General features: G+C 36.1%; 1 protein-coding gene across 3 annotated transcripts; it reads left to right on the forward strand.

The window, feature by feature from the left end:
* Positions 1-2239: 2239 nt before the first annotated feature.
* On the forward strand, positions 2240-22150 carry LOC148877029 (succinate dehydrogenase [ubiquinone] flavoprotein subunit, mitochondrial). 3 transcript variants are annotated; one of them, XM_088980512.1, is made up of 17 exons: positions 2266-2510; positions 2928-3241; positions 5705-5909; positions 6163-6250; positions 8113-8259; positions 8350-8490; positions 16967-17052; positions 17144-17236; positions 17415-17478; positions 17650-17793; positions 18484-18671; positions 18769-18943; positions 19033-19203; positions 19736-19805; positions 19914-20034; positions 20121-20158; positions 21680-22150. In XM_088980512.1, the coding sequence occupies exons 4-17, from the start codon at positions 6190-6192 to the stop codon at positions 21780-21782; spliced, it is 1602 nt and encodes a 533-aa protein (XP_088836638.1). In that variant the 5' UTR covers positions 2266-2510; positions 2928-3241; positions 5705-5909; positions 6163-6189; the 3' UTR covers positions 21783-22150. The 3 variants fall into 3 exon arrangements, with proteins under 3 accessions (XP_088836631.1, XP_088836638.1, XP_088836649.1); XM_088980505.1 differs by lacking the exon at positions 5705-5909 and having other exon boundaries at positions 2240-2510; positions 2928-3095; XM_088980523.1 differs by lacking the exon at positions 2266-2510 and having other exon boundaries at positions 2973-3241; positions 5653-5909.
* Positions 22151-22379: the final 229 nt, after the last annotated feature.

Genomic DNA, 22379 nt, shown 5'->3' on the forward strand with positions numbered 1-22379 from the left:
TCTATTTAAATGAACATTAGGGTCAACAATATCATTTTCCACCGTTATCTAATGAAAGATTGATTAAATCCATTGCAAATTATAAGTGGTGTTTTAGTAAAATGCTAACTATAGGGTATATTTTAGTAAATCTATGAAACTACAAGGGTATTTTAGTAAATGGACCTTTTATTATTTATCTTTCACTTAATAAATCCCATGTATTGTACGGGTTCCCGCTAGTATATATTAAAACAAGGAAGTCTTGAAATTTTCTCATTTTTTAATTTTTTAATCCATGTCATTTTTGAAGCTACCAATTAGAAACTTTACTCTCCCCCCAAAAAATCTTCCTAAAATCTCTCTTTCTCTCTGTCTCTCTCTTTCTCCCACACTTTCCAATAACCTAAATAGTCTAATATCCTAAAATTATTAAATATTATTTAAATATTTCAATAACTAAATATCTTAAATAACAAAATATTAAGATTAATATTTTAAATCAATTAATAATATACTTTAAATAGTTATTGAATAACTTTCCATTATAATAAATAGATTAAAATTTTAAACATTTAGTTAAATCACTAAATATTTTGAATAACAAAATATTTAACTCAACTAGATTTTAAATAGTTAAAATAACAAAATTTTGTATGAATAGTACTAAATTTTATGGATTATTAAATTCAACAAGTAATTTATATTTTAAAATTTAAATAATGATATTATTTCAATAAATAAGTAATATTGTAAATAATTAATTTCATTTATACCAATTAATAATTCTAGAAAATAACTTTGAAAAAAATTATTGTTTATTAATAATGGTTTTAAAAACTTAATCTATATATACAAAAATTATTATTTATTGTATTTCAATAATTATTTATTGTTTTTGTGATAAATATATTTTCAATAATTATGTATAAATCTACTTTTTGTTTTGTTATTTAATAGAAAATTTTCAATAATTATTTGAGTTTAAACTACTATTGTTTATCTTTTTAATTTTAATTTATTGTGTATTTTGCTATAAATATGTAATAATTATTGGAGATTAAACTATTGTTCATAGGTTTGTTCAGTTCAATTGTACGTTGTTTGGTCAACCAAATCGACCTAGTTAGGTTGGGGAGTTGGTCACTTATGTTATATTGGTTTGGGTTAATTTTCGGTTTGGTTGGTTGGTTTAAAAGATTTAAACTTAAAAAATTAAATTTAAAATTAAGTTTAAATTAAAAAATACAATGGCATTATTACAAATAAATTCAAAAATTAAATTTCCACTTTCCCGTATTAAAAAAGTATTTTTAAAATATAATATATTAATATATATCTATGTCGGGTTGTTCGATTTTAGTCAGTTTACAAATGACCAAAGCGAAATTGATCCAACCCAGTCGGGTTGAGAAATTGTTGAACCAAAGCTGATTGGGAATATTGGAAATTGGGTTGGTCAGTTTCATTAATTTGATTAGGAATGGCAACAGGGCGGGGTAGGGACGAGGAGCCTCTCCCCTTCCCTACTAATGAGGACAAAGTTATTCCCATCCCTATCTCCATAGAGATCTCCACTCTTCATAATTCTTTATAATGTCAACCATTATGTTTTTATTTTATTTAAAAATAAAAAAATAAAATAATTAAAATATACAATCCTATTAAAAAAGATTTAAACATATTCAACCATATTTTTAAAAATATTAACATATAGACGTATGTATACATATGTACATATATAAACATATTCGTATATACACATATATATTAGTGAGGATCAAGGTCCGTGTGGGGCAAGGAGTGCTCTCCCCGTTTACGGGGATGAAAATTTTCCCATATCCATCCATCCCTATCTCATTTGGGGCAAATCCCCACGGGGGATCGAGGAAATGGAGAAAATTGTCATCCCCAAATTTGATAAACAACTATATCTAAAATTATTTATTTATTATTTTTATATTATAAAAAAAATATTAAAAATAATATATAAAATATAAATAATTATTAACTATTATATAAAACAATTGTATTATATTACTTATACTCTTATATCTTTTTATTATTTAGAGGTGATTCCGCTAATTTTACTATAATTTTATTCTCATTCTTTCCGGCCACTTACTGCATTTCGTTGCCTAGAAACCCCTTCTAGTGCCTTAGAACATAGGTGATTTTTAGTCAGGTAAAACAAAAAATTAGAAGGGTAATATCGTCATTGCACACTAATATTGTACTCAAACAATCAAGTAGCATATTAGCAATTTCCCACAGAATCTGGGGTATTTGCAAGTTCCTCGTATGCCTCCTGTCTTGTCTCTCCCTCTGTCCTCGTCTTGCCATTTCGCAGCCCGTGCGATCTCCAAAGGAGAGCGACAGAGTGAACAGAGAAGTCGAGACAGTAATACGGAGCGATGTGGCGCTGCGTTTCTCGTGGCCTCGGTCTTTCTCCTTCTTCTTCCTCTTCGAAGAGATCTATCTCAAGCGAACCTCTTAAACGCCTCACCACAAGATTCCTCTCCACTGAATCAGTACGTTCACATGAATCTTTTCTTCTGTTCATCACGATTCTCTAATTAATTGAAACTCATTTTAATAATCTAAACTTCAAAATTTCGTTGAATTCGTGCTGACCACTTGCTTTTCTCCAATATGCTCTTTTTTTTTTCATTCTTTACTATTCTTCCATTTTTATCTGTCGATCGGTTGTTTTCTTTTACTCTTCTTTTAGTTTTATTCAACCATCTGGTTGTTTTGTTTTTTTTCGTTCGATCTGGTTTGTATCTTGTGTTTGTATTATGATACATTTTACTTCGATTTTTGTTAGATGTTACGGTGAAAATATTCCCTTTTTTCTTTTTTTTGTTGATATTTTTTTTCTTTGTTCGTATTTACTTTGACTTTTGAGACGCATTTGATGATATGTTCGATTTTTTTAATTGTGGCAGACTGGGGGACGATCCTCTTATACTATCGTCGATCACACATATGATGCTGTTGTTGTGGGAGCTGGTGGTGCTGGGCTCAGAGCGGCCATTGGACTCTCGGAGCATGGATTCAATACAGCTTGTATTACCAAGCTTTTCCCGACTCGTTCACATACTGTTGCAGCACAGGTGCGAGAGCTTGTCCCGGAAATTCGTTTTCAGTTGCCCTTCTTCTATGCATGGTATTTAGGTGTCATTATTGATCTGGACCACTGAACTGCTGGTTTATCATTTTCAATGGCGAGAACCTGTACTTCTGGCTCTATGCAGAAATGGTAAGTGTTCACGAAGAGCCTTCGTTTTGGATATCAAAATCAACCTAGAGCAGAGCCATATTGGTGGAGCTGTTCGTGTGGGTCATGTCCAAAATGTTTTCATATTTCTTTAATGGGCCATTTACTGAAATTGACAACTACAAGATACCATGGACGTTTGCACCGATAATATTCATACATGATACATCTGTCAAAAATATGGCTATTAATTGGACTTACAAGTCAAATTGTACTGCTGCAGAACTCTTTCATTCCTTTTATCCCTCCTGGTGTTTTTGCTCAGGTTATTGAAAGAAGTGAATGATTCTTCAGGACCTAGGGTTATACAACCTTTTATGACTAATTAAATAACACGTTTTCACTATCCTTACGTCTCTGTTTGGAAAGAGTACAAATACAAATACGTTCATGCAAAACCTTGTATATGGTATTTCTAAACCTTGTATTTGCACTGTGTATTTGTACTCTTTCCAAACTGCGACTACAGAGCTAATCACCTGGTCATAGTGTAGGATATAATTTTAGGAGAAAAGCAAGCAAAGGGCATAGTATAGTCTTTCGACTACGTGGCCCTTCCTCCCTATTTTAGAACCTGTGGAATGAGAGTATAAGAATCATCCTTCACTTGAAGAGGTGTAGTAATTATGCATGTTTTGAGCGTGGTCAATCTGGGGGTTGGATTTGAAAGTGCTCAGCAAAGCGAAGACCTATGACTTTCCTGTTTGGCCCAATGAGCACCATGTTTTTGGCCCACTTTTTGCTGAGCCACATTCCAATCGAATTGATTGGTGATTTCTAGCTTGTGGAATACAGCAGTTAATGCATACATATAAACAAAAAATACAGCAATTAATGCATTAGAAATTTTGAAACTGAATTAGAGGAATAAAGTTATATTTTAGTTAATTGTTGATTATGGAAGTTAAGTTTGGATTCCTCTCTCTAAATGTGGCAATTCTCTTTCTTTTATTATAGTCTTTCCCCATTAGTTTATTGGTGTTGCTTTAAAGTAACAACTATTCTTCTTCTTTCTTTTTCGTTTCGTATGATTTCTTATTTTATCTCAATTTAGAGTTGCTACCATCTAGCTTCTAAACTTTGATTTTAGCCTAAACTAATGTTCTGATTTCTGAATCCCAAGGTGTATGTTATTCTGCAAAGGGTACCGTCTGGTGGATCAAAAGAAAAAATATGGAAAAAATTAGAAGAATAGTGGAAGTATTAACTCATTTTAATTTTATTTTGTGCAAAAAAAACTGAAAACAATAAATATTATATTGTATTTACTCCCACCATTATGGTTTACTTTGAAAGCTTTGGCCAATTCAATGTTTTAGGACTAGATCATTTTTTTTTGATAAGTGTTTTAGGACTAGATCATTGGTCAACCTGTTTTAACTGTCCATTCCTGTTCAAGCCTCAAAACGAATACCAGGCTAAACTTAGGTCCTTATTGGAAGTGAAATAATCTGTGGAAACTTATGTATACTTGTTTAAGCATTGCCAATTATGAAGACTATTAGGAACCTTACAAAAATATAAAAAATTGTGACAAACTTTGGGAAACTAAACACTTAGACCCAGGTCATGTCCAAAATAACTATTGAAATAGGAAAGATATGATCTTGGTATAGCTAAAATTTGAAGTTTTATTGATAAAAAAAAGGAAAGATATGGTAACACATTTTATGGTGTATGCACGAGATTCTTGAATTAAAATGTTATTTCGAGTTTCAATTTAAATATTTTTATTCCACATTGAAATTCCACGTCCCTTATGCTTTGAATGTAGCATTCTATTGAAACCAATCAAAACGGAATAAAGTTTCATTGGAAGTTATTTTTTACCAAGATTTTGAAGAAGTTTTCATCTTGATTTCCATGGACATGGAAAGATTTCAATGAAAATAATTTGGTCTCAGTTGAAACTTAAAACCATGGCTATTGCATAGTCTATTTATGTGTATCTGATCTTTCATCCTGGTTCCTCATCCCAAGCTAACTTAAATTTATTCCAAATCCTCCATTTTTTTTGTTGCATTTAAACTGGTTTACTCTAACAGGATATTTCCAGAATTACTTTTTTTTTAAAGGTAAAGTATAATGAATTAGATATAAAAAAAATATTATCCGCATTTTGTACAAAGACATCAAATCCATAGGGCTACAACGGAATGCCGAAAAAAAAATCTATAGACAAAAAGGTATGATTGAACTCTCCACAAAACTCTCTACAGATGAAGAGCCAATCTTTAATGAAGTAAAAGGATGAGTTGGCAACCACCTCAATGGGAATTTTCTTCATCTTAAAACTTTTGCTATTCCTTTTTAACTAGATTGCCTAAATTATAGCCAAGGGAACCACTGACCAAACTGTCCTGCCCTTTTTATTCATACCTGGAACTAAGAAGAGCATCAACTGATTGAGGGAGGAAGCTACAAATCTGAATTGTTCTTTGATAGTGGTACCAGATCTTGCTAGAGAAAGCACGGTGCAGGAAACAAGTGGCTAGATGATTCCCATTGCTCTTCAAGAATTACTTTTCACCACTAGAGAACTGAAATTCAGGTATCTGGAGATTTTAAGGTCATGTAGGAGAGCAAGTGCTTCAGCTTTGTTGGAGGCTTGAAGCAGTGCTCATGCAACACTCCTGAAGAACATAGATAGGTGCTCCTCTAGTCCTCCTTTGCTTTTGTAAAAAATTTCTCTGTGTTCAGTGAGCCAAAGTTTCCTAACAAATGTCCATCAAAGTTCTGTTCAGTGTTACACATTCTCCTTTGAGGGGTTCATGATGGTGTTCTATTACTTATGACCCTACTCAAATACTTTTAAGCAGAGCTGATTAAAATATTGACTTTAAGTTAATTTTGTAGCTATTACTTGGGTGTATTGCTAACTTTATTGTGGGGATCTCATGCAGGGTGGAATAAATGCTGCATTAGGAAATATGACAGAAGATGATTGGAGGTGGCACATGTATGACACAGTCAAAGGAAGTGATTGGTTAGGTATACAAAATGTTTCAACTCAAAATTATTTACTTTAAAAATTAGATGTTCATTTGGCATTGTTAGTGGAAATTTTTTTAGCATAATTTCTCACATAACATAATTCACCGAATTAGACTAATAACTAGGTTTTTTGATATTTGGGTAAGTCCCATTTAGGAAATCACGTAGATGTTCCCTTAATTACATCTTTGCCAGGGGCAGAGAAAACCTCTTGATTCTGATTTAGAAGTACGAATGAATAGACTAAATATAAATAGATAAACTTTTTGTTTAAAAGAAAACTTGCAAATATAAATAAATAAACTTTTTATGCATAACTAGTAAATAGGGATTATAAATAGTTGTATTTAATGAATAAGGCTGTAAATGGCCTTTAAATAGTGGTTATGTGCATTATCATGGTGTCAGGAACCATAATCAACCAAGTTTTTTTTTTTTTTTTTTAAACTAGGTTGTAGATGGTTTTCCCCCCTCACACATAGGTTAATGTGGTGTGAGGAACCATAATCAGCCAAGTTTCATGAACAATGCTGTAGATGGTTGTCTCCCTTACATAAAGTAATGATTTTATAGGTGGATATGGTGTTAGAAACCATAATCGACCAAGTTTCATCAACAAGGCTATAAATGGTTGTTTCCCACGCATATGATTAAATGTGAGACAAGGAGAGAAAAAGAAAAATAAAGATAACACTAAAGAAAGAAAGTGTGAAATAAGTATAAGGAGAGACATAGTTCTCATAGAGGAAGTTGCATGAATATCATAGTGAAGAGGTGGCGGAGGAACACTTCAATCCCTACCTTCTTCCTTCTCCTTCTATTTCTTCACACCACTATCTTCTCTTTTTTCTCCTCTTGTTTGTCTCTTATTGCTGGAAATTCTATCAATAGAATAGCATTGGCCAACAAAATGGCATTAGCCCCCTCTCCTTGTAGTAGAGGGGTTTATAGAGGAGGGAGGTGGTTAAGTAACTCCCCACCCCTCTCTTCTTAGGGCACCAAGTGTCACTCCACTTAAAATGGGTTAAGGAGGGAAAAGAAAACTCTCCCTTCCTACTATGACATTTGTCCCTCCACTTAAAGTGGTTAGAGGAGGGAAAATGATTCCCTCTTCCTAGGGTGACGTTTCACCCCACTTAAAGTGGTTAGAGGAGGGAAAATAACTCTCTCCCCTAAGGTAACATGTGTCCCCCCCACTTCAAGTGGCTAAAGGAGGGAAAATAGCCCTCTTGTTAGAATAAGACAAGTGGCATCCCCTTTATAAATAGGTTGGACACCTCACAAGATTATTAATTAATATAAATTTAATTCTTTTAGGGCCTACTGCACCATTAAATGGGCTCTACTGCAGGCCCATTAATGTTTATTGCATTATAAATAAGGCCCAATTAACTTAGGGTTTTCTGCTCACTAAACTGGTACTGTAGACCCCTTTTTTTCCTAAATTGTTTCAGCCCACCCATAGGACTAACTGGGGCACTGGGCTTAAAATATCAAGTTAGAAAGAAAGCCTTCTCTCTCTCTAAGCTGTGATTGGGAATAGCTTAATAACCTGCTCCTAGTCCAGCAAAATTAAGGACTTAACAGTGCCCCCTATATAAAGCTTTAGTCTTGCATAAATTATTTTGAGTAGAAATTCTGTTCTCTTTATATGATCATCCCAGCCTTGCAGAAAAAAAAAAAAGAAAAGAAAAAAAAAACTGATGGGTATCATGGATATCTTAACAAATGCAAGATTCTTCAAGAATTCTTTGAACTGATAGAGAAACTTCTCTGATGCCTTGTTTAGTTTTGTCCCCCGCGCCCTTTTTCTGTTTAAGTATTTGTACTTAAGGTGCACGTCTATTGGGTTTGTATAGGTGATCAGGATGCTATTCAGTATATGTGCAGGGAGGCACCAAAAGTGGTCATAGAGCTTGAAAATTATGGATTGCCATTTTCTCGAACTGAAGATGGGAAAATTTATCAGCGTGCATTTGGTGGTCAAAGCCTGGACTTTGGAAAAGGTATGAAAATGCGAGTTCAAGGTGGTGTTTCCATTTACCTGAATCATCTTTGAAGTTTTCTGTTTATCTTCTTTAATGTTGCTATTATAGGTGGACAGGCCTATCGTTGTGCATGTGCTGCTGATAGAACAGGCCATGCTTTGCTGCACACTTTATATGGTCAGGCTATGAAACATAATACACAGTTCTTTGTGGAGTACTTTGCATTGGATCTTATCATGGACAGTAGTGGTAAGTTACTGCAAGTGTGCAATGCTCCTACTGTATTCAGTTTGACCATAGGCAATTAATGTCATGCCTACGTAGAGTTTATCTTATCTATAAGAAACCTCCTTAACAATGTTTTTTTTTTTTGTGTGTATGTGTGTGTGTGTGTTTTGTTTCCCATAGATTGCATTTCCATTATTTTAATGATTATGACATGACACCTCAAAAGTTATACACTGGTCCTATACAGAATATCACAGTAACTGTAACGGTTTATCTTTAAAGAATCCCTTGTTTGTTTTTTGATTCATCTGAGAGAGAAAAAAAAAAACAAAAAAAACACAGAAACAGAAAACTCAAACCAAAATTAAACGAGGAGCAAACAGAAGAAACTCAAGCTCTCTAGGAGGTAATAAGGAATTCCCTATACTGAATCTTAGTGCTCCAAGCTAAATTAGCCATAAAGTCAGCACATCTGTTGGCCTCCCTATAGCAGTGATTAATACGAACTTTCCAATCTCTATTCAAAAGAGCTTTGATCTCCTCGCTTATTGTAGAAAGACGCCAGTGGTCATCCCTACCACCCTTAAGAATTTGAATGGTGGAACGCGAATCTGATTCCAAAATGATTTTGCGGTAGCCTGAGTTCCATGCCAAGACAAGCCCACAATTTTGCCAAGTCAATAGAGGAATTTCCAATGTAAGTGGTGAAGCCTCCTTTCCATTGTCCAAGTTGATCTCGGAGAAGACCCCCAGCCGCAACACCACCATTCTGGCCCTTGACAACTCCATTTGTATTGATTTTGATCCATTGATCATCCGGAGCTTCCCATTTGATGTCTCTCCAGACTCTGCAAATAGGTTCATTCTTGACAGGAGCATTAGTATACTGTGCACACAGGAAGCTGCCAACATAGTTTTTTGCAAGATTTGTAATATAAGCGGGAGTGTAACTGATATTGTTGAAGACTTTTTTTATTTCGGGCCCTCCAAATCAGCCAATTTAAATAGCTAAAATAAGTCACCCTGAGAGTATTACTAGTTTCTAGATTACTTTCAAGTTTCAACCCAACATTTAAAGTTTAATTCCCTAGTGGGTGTGGGATGATTATCATATAAGTTCCAAACTTCCTTACAGAACCTACATTCCATAAACACATGTTCAATTGATTCCATGCTCTCATTGCATAGGGAGCATTCACTAGGAACCTGAATATTTCTCTTTATTAGAGCATCGTGAGTGGGGAGTTTTCTATGGTAGAGTAGCCACAAAAATATTTTCACCCTTGGTTGACATGGAGCTTTCCAAATCAGATTAAAAGCTTGAGATTTAGTGAGATCATTTTCTTGTCAGGCCATATCCAATGGCCCTTTTTTTGCTACCCTAAATTTAAAGGGATTGACATGATTTTTTCAACCATATCGCTCGGCTAGAGAGAAGATATCAAGTTGATGTCCCAATCACTAGAAGCAGTTATATAGTCTTTTTCATTCCTCAAATCAACATTTGGGAGAGGCCCATGCAACTGATTCTGCTTACAGGTAGTCCTAGTAACCCATGGGTCATCCCAAAATTTAGTGTCTTCTCCATTTCCAATGACACGTATGAGTCCCTCCCTAAGAAATTTACGGATGGGTCCAAAACATCAGTTCCCCTACTGTATTTACTAATTAGGACTTTGGACCACAAACTATCTTGGTTACAATAGAGGGGCCACACTAATTTAGTGAGAAGAGCTAGATTTAAGAAGTGAAGGTCTCTAATTCCAAGCCCTCCAGCATGCTTAGGAGTAAGAATCTTCTCTCATTTGATGAAGTGCAGTTTCCTGTGAACAAGAGAACTTCCCCACAGAAAATTTCTTCTAGGTTTGTCTACATCTTGGCAGGTGCTAGAGGGTAAACAAAAAATTTGCATGGCATGGAGGGAAATTGAGGATAGAGTAGATTGGAGAAAGGTTAATCTACCAACAAGACTAAGAGTATTTGCCTTCCATCCTGCTAATTTGGTTTGAACACGGTCCACCGCAGAATGGAAGGTATGTTTAGTAACCCTGCCACTGAAAACAGGGAGCCCAAAATATTTATCAACGTTGTTGGAAGCCCTAACCCTAATATTTCTGGCCAGCATTCGTGTGTGTCTATGGAGAACATTTTTTGATGTGAATAAGATAGATTTACTGTAGTTAATTGTTTCCCCTGAAGCATTACAGAAATTATCCAAGATATTTCTCACACTATTGAGCTGAGTGATGGAGGCCTTTAGAAAAATAAACAAGTCATCTGCATAGAAGATGTGAGATAACCCGGGGCCTGTTCTAGAGAATTTAAATGTCTTCACCTCACCACAGCTTTATTAAGCATACCCAAAAGAGTTTCTAAACAAATTAGGAAAATGTAAGGGGAGAGGGGGTCCCCTTGTGGGTTTAAATGGTTCAAGAATTGATCTGTTAAAGAAAACGTTAAAAATAGGGGTGATAATAAAACTCATGATTAAATTAACCCATTTCTTGGGAATTTTAATGAAATCAAGAGACTTTTTAATAAATGACCAATCAAACTTATCATAAACTTTTTCATGGTCAATTTTAATTCCAACAAAACCTTCCTTGCCGCTTTTCGTTTTTAAAGAATGAAGAACTTCATGTAAAATGATCACATTATCTTTTAAATGCTGGCCGGGGACAAAGCTAGACTGGTTTGGAAAATGAATTTTGGCAAGAGAGGTTTGAGTCTAGCTACAATAAGCTTCGCAATTACCTTATAAATAGTGTTACAAGACCAATAGGACGGAACTGATTCATTGTTTCAGGGTGTTTCACTTTTGGAATTAAAACAATATGGGATTGGTTAAAATAGTCTGGAATTTCAGAGTTGTCAATGCATTCAAAGATTGCATCAGTAAATGATGGGCCAACAATGTCCCGATGATTTTTGATAAATTCAGCAGTAATACCATTAGGACCCAGGCTTTTATTGTTTGGTGAACTCCAAACAATGCTTCTAATCTCTTGTTCTGTGACTGGGGTGAACCATTGATCAATATTGTTAGGAACATCACCAAAACAAGGATCAAGGTTAGGATTTTTGTTGTTGACTGAAGATGATGAGTATAAAAATTCTTTTTTGACTGACCCCTCTTAAGAGCCATAGTATGAAAGAATCTGGTGTTCAAATCACCATTTTTTAGCCAATTAAATCTGGCTTTTTGGCTCCACAGTATTTCCTCCTGTTTGAGGATGTTGAGACATTCCTCATGGAGAGAAGTTTGAAGATCATTGAGGAACTGAGAAGGCCTTGTTTCCAAAAGTTGTTGAGTTCCCTCAATTCTTTTCAAAATGTGTCTTCTCCTTTTGAAAACATTACCAAAAACATTCATATTCCAAGACTTGGTGAGAGAGGGCAAAGCTTTAGAAGCATTACAAACCAGAGAAATAGCTGAAGACGATGAAGGTACTTGCCAAGCCTCCTTCACCACCTCCTTAAAAGAATCATTTGTAAACCACACATGCTCAATACAAAAAAGGAGGATTGTGGTTAGGAAACGTACCAGTTAAATCAATGAGCAAAGGACAGTGATCAGAGGAAGTTTTTGTAAACCACTCTCCAATCTGAATTAGCTAGACACTGATCCAAACGAGCTTTGGCATTTCTTATACCTTGTTGACCATTTGTCCAAGTGAATTTCTGGCTGGAGAAGCCCAAGTCTATGATGTTACAAACATTGATAGTGTCTCGAAATGCCGCCATTTTATGAACATTGGGGGGGTCTGCCACCCTGTTTCTCGCTAGGATCCAAAATGGCATTGAAATCGCCCATCCACATCCAAGCATTATTGACGTTATTTTTTAAACTTTGTAGCTCTAACTAGGTTTTGGATCATTGTCTTGCATCTGCATGACTGCATATGGTGGAGAGGGTCCATTGTGGTTGAGATGGGTGAAGATGAATCATTGCATGGATGCAACGGTTAGAAATACTAGTGGCATGAATCACTATGTCTTCATCCTTCCAAAGTAACCAAAGCTCCCCAGAGTAGCCTTCGGGGTCAATAATATAGGATCCTGAGAAACCTAGATTGACTGTTACTTCTGAAGACCTACGGTTACCGATACAGGTCTCAACAATAGCCACAATGGCTGGCTTATGTTGTCTGACAATATCCAGAAGGGCTTGGCGGAAATCCTCATTGCCCGCACTGCGGACATTCCAAAATAGGAATTTCATTGATGGATAGGGAGGGTTTTCAATATTCTGCTGTAGGTGATTTACACCTTGTGTTCATTGGCCCCTGATTGAAAATCTCTGATGCCCTGGTCTTTCCCATATTGAATATGACTAGACTCAGCATCAATAGGGAATGGTGTACTCTCACACTCGACCCTAAATGGTCTTGGGTCTCTACTGTTATTGCAAGTGTTATCAAGGCTGTATGATGAGGGGGCCATATTATCATTGTATAATTCCTCCTTGAGTCGATCTCGACTTGCATTGGATTTTCTACTAGCCAGACGTTTAGGATTTCTAGAGGTTCGTAAGGATTTTCTAATTGGGTCTGTGTTCTGTGGTTTGTGCTTGGAGTTTGTCCGATGGAGTTGCTGGTGGCCTGGAAGGTGGTTCGACAATGGGTCACTAATTCTCTCATTACCAGTAGATGAAACCTTTGTTTAGGAATTGGATCCTGTTGTTGTCTGTAGGAACCCAAATCCATGAAATCATGAACCTGAGGAGCTTTTGGCACTGTGTGGTGGGATTCCGGCCAAGTTGTGGTTGGATTATTGATGGCATCATGGGTGGTATTGAGACTTGGCTTTGATTGTTCGTTTGTCTCTGCTAAGAGGCCATTCTTAGGGGGACTAACAGTTCTCTTATTAGAGTTATAGCTCAAGTTACCTTGAACAGTGGAGCTTTTATATCTGGTTGAGAGTGTCTCTTCTGCAGCCATGCAATCATCTTCCTGGCAAGCACTTTCAACTGCCATTTGTTCAGCGCCACTTGAATTAATGGCTTTTTTTTTGTTCTTTCCATTTTCTTCATTTAATTCCCCCTGCATGCTAACAGTTGTCATTGGTTCATCCCCTGTAGACAAAGCCATAAATCTATTAGTATTACTTAATGGATTTTTGGCAAGAAATAATTTCTTTTCACGTAAATCTGTAGTTGCATGGGGAATTGCTTCAACACTTTCAGCAGGCATGGCTGGGTTGCGGCTGTTATTGGAGGCAATGATGCCTTGTAACGGTCTCATGACTTCTGGTTTTCCGGTTCGGCTCGAGCTGTTCGCTTCTGTGGGACGGTTCGTCTCCTTCCTCTCATTTCGTTGCTGACTATCACCAAGGATTATTCAGTTAGCCAGTGAGATTTCTCTGTCACCGGAGCATCACTGATTCCATCAGATTTACACGGTGCATTATTTGCACCGTTACCATTTTCCTCTTGGCTTTGTTTGCAACTTGAATCCAGGGACTCAGATCACTGCTCAAATGGGATTCTCTATCATCTTTTGTGTTATTCTTCCAATCTCCATTTTTCTTGTTTTCTGGATTTTCTGGACATTCATCTTTTTTTATGTCCAACAACCCCACAACTGAAACAAATTAAAGGCAATCGTTCATAAATCACAACATACCACTGCCCTTCTGAGATCAATTTCCACGCACAGTCTAGCAAATCTACCCCTAGATGCCAACTGAGTTACAGAGTCAATCATTACAAGCCTTCCAATTTTATTGCCTATTAGTTCCAAAACCTCCTGATCAAAATACTCGATAGGCAGTTCTGCAACTCGCACCCATACTGCAGTATTATTGATTTCTTCTCTGGCTGCACGAAAATCTGGCCTCCATTTACATAGGGACAAGTATTGGTTCGCTACAATCCAATGTCCTTGAAACATTGCTTTGTCATAATCTTCTTTATTAGGGAACCAAAAGATGTAGAAACCATTAAAACAGATCGATAATATCCAACTCTCCAGAAGGATTCCAAACTTGGTGGATTTTCTTTTGAAAGAATTGGAAACCAACTGGTTTTCCAAGTAATTTACCAATGAGTGTGGCTTTCCATGGTTTCCAAACTCTCTCCTTCAAACTCTTTGGAATTCTGACTTCATTATCATTTTATGTAACATCCTGTGGCTGACCAGAGTTTGAAACCTTGTTTTCTGTCATGTTTGTGTCAATAGATGAAATACTAGGATTCTGACCATCACCGGATGTCCCATTTGCAGCAGCCAATTCAATACTGTTTTCCTTTTCCTTCATTTTTGTGTTCAGAACAATATCATCCTCCAGATCAGTCAGCCATTGTGACTCCTTAATCTTTAACAGTGCTTTCTTGAAATCTACAACTTGCTTCTCATACCCCTGGTCAGGTCTCATCTCAACCTCTGTACAAGAAAGCGGTAAGATACCTACAGCAGGATCCGGAGGAAGCGGAGGGATTTTCGGAAGCCATTGTTCAGAAATACCTCTATTTTCATTCATGTCGTTCTCAGGAAAAACGGACTTCTAACTAGCAGGTGGGTCTGGTGACGGTGCTGGCAATGGTGGTGGTGCCGGTTGCAGTGTTGAGTTTCCTTTGTTGCTAGCTTGCTGTGCCAACGAGAAGGAAGGGTGACATGGCAAGAGTACCCCTTGTTTCAAATATGGTATACCGTAATGATAACTTGTTCAACTCATTCCTGTCCCTGTCTGCTTTTTGTGGAGCCAGATAGCTTGTTCCGTGGTTGTATTGCTAGAAAGGCAATTGTAGGAGTTATAGTTGAAAATTCCTATTCAAGGGTAATTGATAAGGCTGCCAATTATCTGATCTTATCTGATCCAAACCCAATCCTATTAATCTGGAATTGGATATTAAATTGTGAATCCATTTCTCTACTTACAGCCCCAGACCCCAGTAACTGAGAATATCTGCCCTTATATCAGTGTAGGAGATTCTGCAGAGGCAGTTATAGGAGCTATAATTGAACTTAACTGGGGGACCTATTTGTCAAGGTGTTTACACCCCCAGTAACTGAGAATTATTACCATTATACCAGTGTTACTAGCAGTGTTGCATGGACATGGATAAGAAATAAGAATCTGATGCATGTCTGGGAGTCTGACTTGGCAAGAAAGCAAGGACTTGTGGGCACATATATGGGAAAGAATATACTATAAAATAAACATTTTTTGAATTGTGACATTATATACCTATAGAGAAATGGTCTAAAAGTTTATCTTTGTTACTTAATAGCATTTTGTTAGGAAACATGACATTTATTGTGTTCATTAGCTGTTCATTTGTGTCAAATAAGATAGGAGAGAACATGGAAGTATCCCTCTAGATCTATGGAGTGTTGGAATCCTGTGTGTGACACTTCGTCCATCTAGGACAGTAAATGTAACATTTTTTTTTTATTATTGATAGTCCATGCAACATTGGTTGTAGGTGAAGGATTCTATGGAGGTTGCTTATAAATTTTACTCTTTTCCATGTTATCCGCTTTACTACTCTTGAACATGGCCACTTAGCACCAACATTTTTTATTGTCTGAACATTTTGCATTCTGTTCAGGCTAAACAAAATAAATTTTTGAATGCTGAAATTACAATGCATTTGTAATTTATTTAATATATACTAATATAGAATATTTGCTTGTATTATCACTTGCTGGCTTGAAAGTTAAGAAGTTGATTTTTTTGTCTTTTTTATTTTATTTTTTCTGGAAAATTACTGATATGGGAACTCCTAAATCTCCACTTCCAATCAGGGAATGTGGAACAAAATCTTTGCAAAAAATTTTCTCCAGTGGAAATTTGTCTCCACTAGGTTGTCTTTATATTCAACTTCTACATCCAAAATGGCCTTTGAGACATCCAATAACCTTTCTATAGATTTTTATTGTTGTTGAGAAAACTTTTCTAAAAAAGTGGCCTTTGCTTTATTTTCCTTTGTTTCTGTACTTATTTACAAAGCTGAAATTTTTTTTTCTTTTCTTTTAATTTTTACATTTTGTCTTTATTTTATTTCATTAATAATAGGAAAAGGGAATAGAAAGAAACATTCTTTATATGTATAGGACTTAATGTTAAGCACTTATAATTTAACAAAGGACATGTCCCTAAACAGATAGAATGGCAAAGCAGGATTTGTGTAGCCAACCCCTATAGTTAGGATAAGGCTTAGATGATGATGATTTAAGATTTAGTTGGCATAATTTAGAAACTAGGAAAATTAGTTCAAAGTTTTTCCTGAACTTCAGAGTTAATGGGCCATAAACATGAAGAGTTATCATGGTGAGAGAATTCTCTTCTGATCATCAATTATGTTGTGTGAGTCTGGGGCCGGCATGTCCAGCCTGATAAATAATCCCATCTCACCAGTTAATAGATCTCTGAGTTGTCACTTCACCCCTGAATGCTGGTGAAAATAAAACCTATGCAAAGGATGAAGAAGGTTCTACTTTTGTGTGAATTTGTATCATGGAAATTGTTTTCCTTATTGTTATCTTATTCTCAGTTACCTGCCAAGGAGTAATTGCACTAAATATGGAGGACGGGACATTACATCGGTTCCGTGCTGCTTCAACAATTTTAGCAACAGGGGTACCATGTTTTTAAACCCCATAATATCTCATATTATTTGTAATAAATTTCTATCCCTCCCCCCCTTTTACCTATTTTCTGCTTTGTCCAGGGTTATGGTAGAACTTATTTTTCTGCAACCTCAGCTCATACATGTACTGGTGATGGCAATGCTATGGTTGCACGTGCTGGGCTACCCCTTCAGGTTCATTTCTTGGTTTACAGTTCTTGAAGAGCTTTTGTACCAACATTTATAAAAAAAAGAGCTTTTGTATATTTATCAAAAAAAAAGAGCTTTTGTATATTTATCAAAAAAATGAGCTTTTGTATCAACTTGTATTTTTGTCTTCCTACCATAAGTTGTTGCACATTCTTTGCTGCAGGATCTTGAGTTTGTGCAGTTTCATCCAACGGGTATATATGGTGCAGGATGCCTCATTACTGAAGGTTGCCATTTGTGTATTTGTTCTTGAAGTTTTTGTTTTTTCTTGACTTTGAAAAATTCGTTTCTGCTTGAATTTGTGGTCATGCTCCATTCATTGTAGTTGTTCTTGGGTTTTGAAATGAAGTGACTTTTGTATTGTTTCTGTTTGGTTTCTATCTGTATGCAACTTGTAGGATCTCGTGGTGAAGGTGGTATTCTTAGGAATAGTGAAGGTGAAAGATTTATGGAGCGGTATGCACCTACAGCCAAGGATCTTGCATCAAGGGATGTTGTGTCAAGATCTATGACCATGGAAATACGAGAAGGTCGTGGTGTAGGTATGCCCTTGCCAACAGAGCCATTTTAATGAACATTATCTTGCTATTGGTATATCACTGTTTATTTCAAATAGAATTTATTATATATAAGGACCGAAGGAGTGGTCTCTTAAGTTGGTAACTGATAGATTTATAGAAGGGGAATCTACATGAAGTGTCTGATGGAACTAGCTAGTTTGTGCCAGCCCTATGGGTTTTTTCATTTCTGAAATTGTTAATTTTTTGCTGCTTATGGTTCTACAGAGTACTGAATCCTTGAAGTATGTCATAATAAAAATAATGATTATTTATGCATTTCTAGAAGTTAGAACTATTTTTCTTTTTTCTAAGGCAAGTAACAGAAACATTGTATTAAATGTGGGAAAAGATGTAGATGAGAGGGGTACAGAGGTACTTGGAGAATGTTTGCAGCTCTACCCTAAACACAAAAACTATGCAGCAGCAGAAGACCCTTTTCTCATACTCTCTCTCTATCTCTCTAATATGCACTTTACTCTCTCTCCTATTGCACTTGCCACTCAACTAAGTTAGATAATGTGCCTCTTTCATGGGCCAGGCCCAGTTTTCTTTGCACTGGATGGCATTTTGCTAAGCCATCCAATATCTGTCTCTTCTAGCATGTGCTTCCTAATTACTTTGATAAAACATCCATTTGATTTTCCTAATTACTTTGATGGCAATATTTTCCAGGACCACTGAAGGACCACATTTATCTTCACTTAAATCACTTACCGCCAGATGTACTCAAGGAGAGGCTTCCTGGAATCTCTGAGACTGCTGCCATTTTTGCGGGGGTTGATGTCACAAAGGAGCCCATCCCTGTTTTACCTACTGTTCACTATAATATGGGGGGAATTCCCACAAATCACCATGGAGAGGTATGAATTGAGCCTAATATGTATAGTGATACCAGGGTTTGTTCTTTCTTTATCCTACATATCCATTTTCTAATGACATTATGTTTTCTCTTCTCAGGTGGTTCACATAAAAGGTAGTGACCCAGATGCTGTTGTTCCTGGGCTAATGGCTTCTGGTGAGGCAGCATGTGCATCAGTTCATGGTGCCAATCGGCTTGGTGCAAATTCGTTACTTGATATTGTTGTTTTTGGTCGAGCTTGTGCAAATAGAGTGGCAGAGATCCTAAAACCAGGTTAGTTTTCATCTTCTAGAAATATACTGACCTACATTTAATGACACTTCTATACCAAATTGACATCCATCTGCTTGCTATGTTTGTAGGGGAGAAACAAAAACCTTTGGAAAGTGATGCTGGAGAGAAAACCATTGCATGGCTGGATAAACGGAGGCACTCAAATGGTTCATTGCCAACATCAAAAATCCGTCTGAATATGCAGCGAGTGATGCAAAACAATGCTGCTGTTTTCCGCACACAGGAGACATTAGAAGAAGGTGATCCATTAAAACATTTTCATCAGTTCCTTCTATTAACTTACAACTTCAAATTGCACATTCAAAAAATGAACACATAATTAATTCTTGGTATTCACCCAAGGTTCAAAGTATTGATATGTTATGCTCTGTATTGGGTGTATCGTATTGTATCTTTGGGTGCCTGATACACCTGTTTACAAGTGTTTTTGGGAACCCCTTTTTATTAAATAATATATAAAATTATACTTAAGTGAAATTTGAAAAAAAAACAAAAAAAATGTGTATCACTTAAAGTACCGATACAAAGAGGTGTATTGATACTTTGAACCATGTATTCACCTACCTATACCTCTTCCATCATTCTTTGATCTTTTTTTTGACATGCTTTTTTCTTGTCCAATCTTCTCTTTTTGCTTGATGTTTTGCTGTTTTATTGATAAGATTTGGACCTATGAGCTTGTTTTGTCTTTATTATTATGCATTTATTGACACTTTTAATCTTTTTCTTCTCTTTTACCCTTTCTCCACTCACTTTAAATTTGTCCCTCAGGTTGTCGGTTGATTGACAAAGCATGGGAAAGCTTTCATGATGTTAAGTTAAAGGACCGAAGCCTCATATGGTAAGGTCCATTTTATTGGTTGCAAAATGTGATTGGTTGGTAGTGGTATTTATCTACAAACCCTCCCCTTCTGCTTGGACCTGAAAAAAATGTGACATTTCTCTGCAGGAACTCGGACTTGATAGAAACTATAGAATTGGAAAACCTATTGATAAATGCATGTATAACCATGCATTCTGCTGAGGCAAGGAAGGAGAGTAGGGGAGCACATGCCCGTGAAGATTTTACGGTCAGTTGGTTCCATAAATATTAGGTGTCTTTTTGTTTTTCTTTCTTTGGACCTTATTAACAGAATTTCCCATATTGGTTTTGCAGAAAAGGGACGATGAGAACTGGCTGAAACATACACTGGGGTAAGCCTTCATTTCCTTTTGTTATCTAGACTTGTAAGCTTATGATCACAGTATTCATTTTAAGGATCCCATGTCAGAAATAGAGGAGTTTGTGGATGCAAGCTTAAGATTTGAGAATGCCCAACATATAGCACCCTTTTTCTTGTCTTTCCTTTTATCGTTTTTTATTGGATTCTTGATAAAAAAATTATACTGATCGGATGGCTAAACATATTATATTGATTTCACTAACAATCAGCACTTGGACCTTATTTATTCACACTAGTCATTGATAACATATTCAGGAGAAGGTCCCATGGAGAATGTTGTTTGCTGATGACATAGTATTGGTTGATGAAACCACAGAGGGACTAAATGTAAAATCAGATTAATTGACAAATTAGAAACAATAGATTTCAAAATAAGTAAGACTCAAACAGAATATATATGCAAATATAAGTTTAATAATAATAAGGTGGGAATCAGGGTACAATTAGGATCGGAGATAAAGTGACATCTCGATGTGATCTCTCTTGTTACTTGGTTAGATAATCCATGACAAGGGAAGAGATTAAGCTAAAAGGAAAATTTTATAAATAATCAATATATTGGGTGTAGCAGAAATGTTTGTTGAGATGGATTAGAATAAACTACAAAGTATATGATTAGAAGTGAATTTGTAGTACCTAGGAGTAGTTCCATTGGGGGTGATAAAATGAGGTAAAGTAGATTAAGATGGTTTGATTAAATGTTGAGAAGACCATCTACATGACCAGTGGCACTAGTGAGAAGAAGTGATCTGTTACAAGTTGAAGGGGTCTAGAAGAGCTAGGGGGAGAGCTAAAAGGACATGAGTTGGAAGTACTGAGAAATTATTTGAGGGCCCATAATTTAATAATGGATATGTAACTGACTGGAAGGGTGGTACAGGATTTATTTAGCTGACCCCATATAGTTGGGATAAGGCTTAATTGAGGTGTGTATACTGGTTGGATGACTAGGATAACTTTATGCAGTTCTTGTAATTTAATTATTATTTTTTTGTTAATTTCTTTTGAAGGGCTACACAATGGGGGGTAGCCCATCTCCCAACCCATAACCCCCTCAACCCAGGTGCAGGCGGGATTTGATCCCAAGTTTCTGCTACGACCAGCAAGAGACCTTACCAACCAGCTGGGTGGTTCATAAATAAATACATCAAATGGAGGGTCCAATCTTCCATGTATGCTATGAATTGCCATTCTGTTGGTAGTTTGTTGGTGTAGTCAATCCAGTGGAAGCCTTAGATGTTTGCTCAATGTAAAACACCCTTTACCTCTCTTCGCATCTCTTTTATTGACCCGTTTTTCTCTTAGCATTGAAGACTTAACACGTCCATTTTCGAGGATTATTATTTTCTGCATAGTTGTGAAACTACTGATTATACTTAGCTGGTTTATTTCAGTTCTGGGTGCTTCTTATATTGAAGTGTTGGTTTTAAATATATGCACTCATTAATAATCCTCCAAATTCACTTTTATAAATGGAAACTTATGTCTGCAGATACTGGGTGAACGAGAAGGTCCGTCTAGATTACAGACCGGTCCACATGAAAACATTAGATGACGAGGTTGAGTCATTCCCACCCAAAGCGCGTGTATATTGATACCTTTTTCCATGGAGAAGAGATGGAACATCTTGTTGGATGTCCTCATTACAAGGTTCCAATAAACTATTGACAGCTAGGCATTTTGGGAATGATTGTAGCCTACATCAGAGTTGATCAGTTGATATGATGTGTATCATTGCAACTCCTTTCAATCTCGCATAATAATCAGGAAATTTCCTTTTAATCTCTCAATAACCAGGCTTTACGTAATTCATGAATAACCTTATGTGAGAATGTATTCTTTTCTTGAATACATCATTCATTCATGTATGCTATACATGAAGAACGAGCTAGCTTCTAGTACATGAGAACAGAATTTAGAAACATTTCCGTTAGAAGCTTGAATGAAAACTATTTTACTAAAACATTTTTTTTCGGAGCTATATGATTTTCTCTATCTAATAGCAATTCTAACATGGAAATTTGTGGTTATTTCTAGCGAGTGCTGGAATATTAATGGTGTTGATGGCTTCTACAACTTTTTACCTAGTAATTTAAGTTGACCTCCCCCACCCCCACACCCCTACCGGTCAGGGATCTACTCACAACACATCGGGAACATCACTCAATTTGTTTGTTTTTATTCATATGGGA

This window comes from Nelumbo lutea, chromosome 1 (genome assembly GCF_056320005.1).
Source record: "Nelumbo lutea isolate HS-2025 chromosome 1, American lotus-T2T, whole genome shotgun sequence".
In the NCBI taxonomy this organism is placed as follows: Eukaryota; Viridiplantae; Streptophyta; class Magnoliopsida; order Proteales; family Nelumbonaceae; genus Nelumbo; species Nelumbo lutea.

Coding starts and splice junctions, on each gene's coding strand:
- LOC148877029 (XM_088980505.1), top strand. CDS start 2,394: ATGTGGCGCTGCGTTTCTCGTGGCCTCGGTCTTTCTCCTTCTTCTTCC. Junction 2,511..2,927: donor GATTCCTCTCCACTGAATCA/GTACGTTCACAT, acceptor TAATTGTGGCAG/ACTGGGGGACGATCCTCTTA. Junction 19,806..19,913: donor AAGGACCGAAGCCTCATATG/GTAAGGTCCATT, acceptor ATTTCTCTGCAG/GAACTCGGACTTGATAGAAA.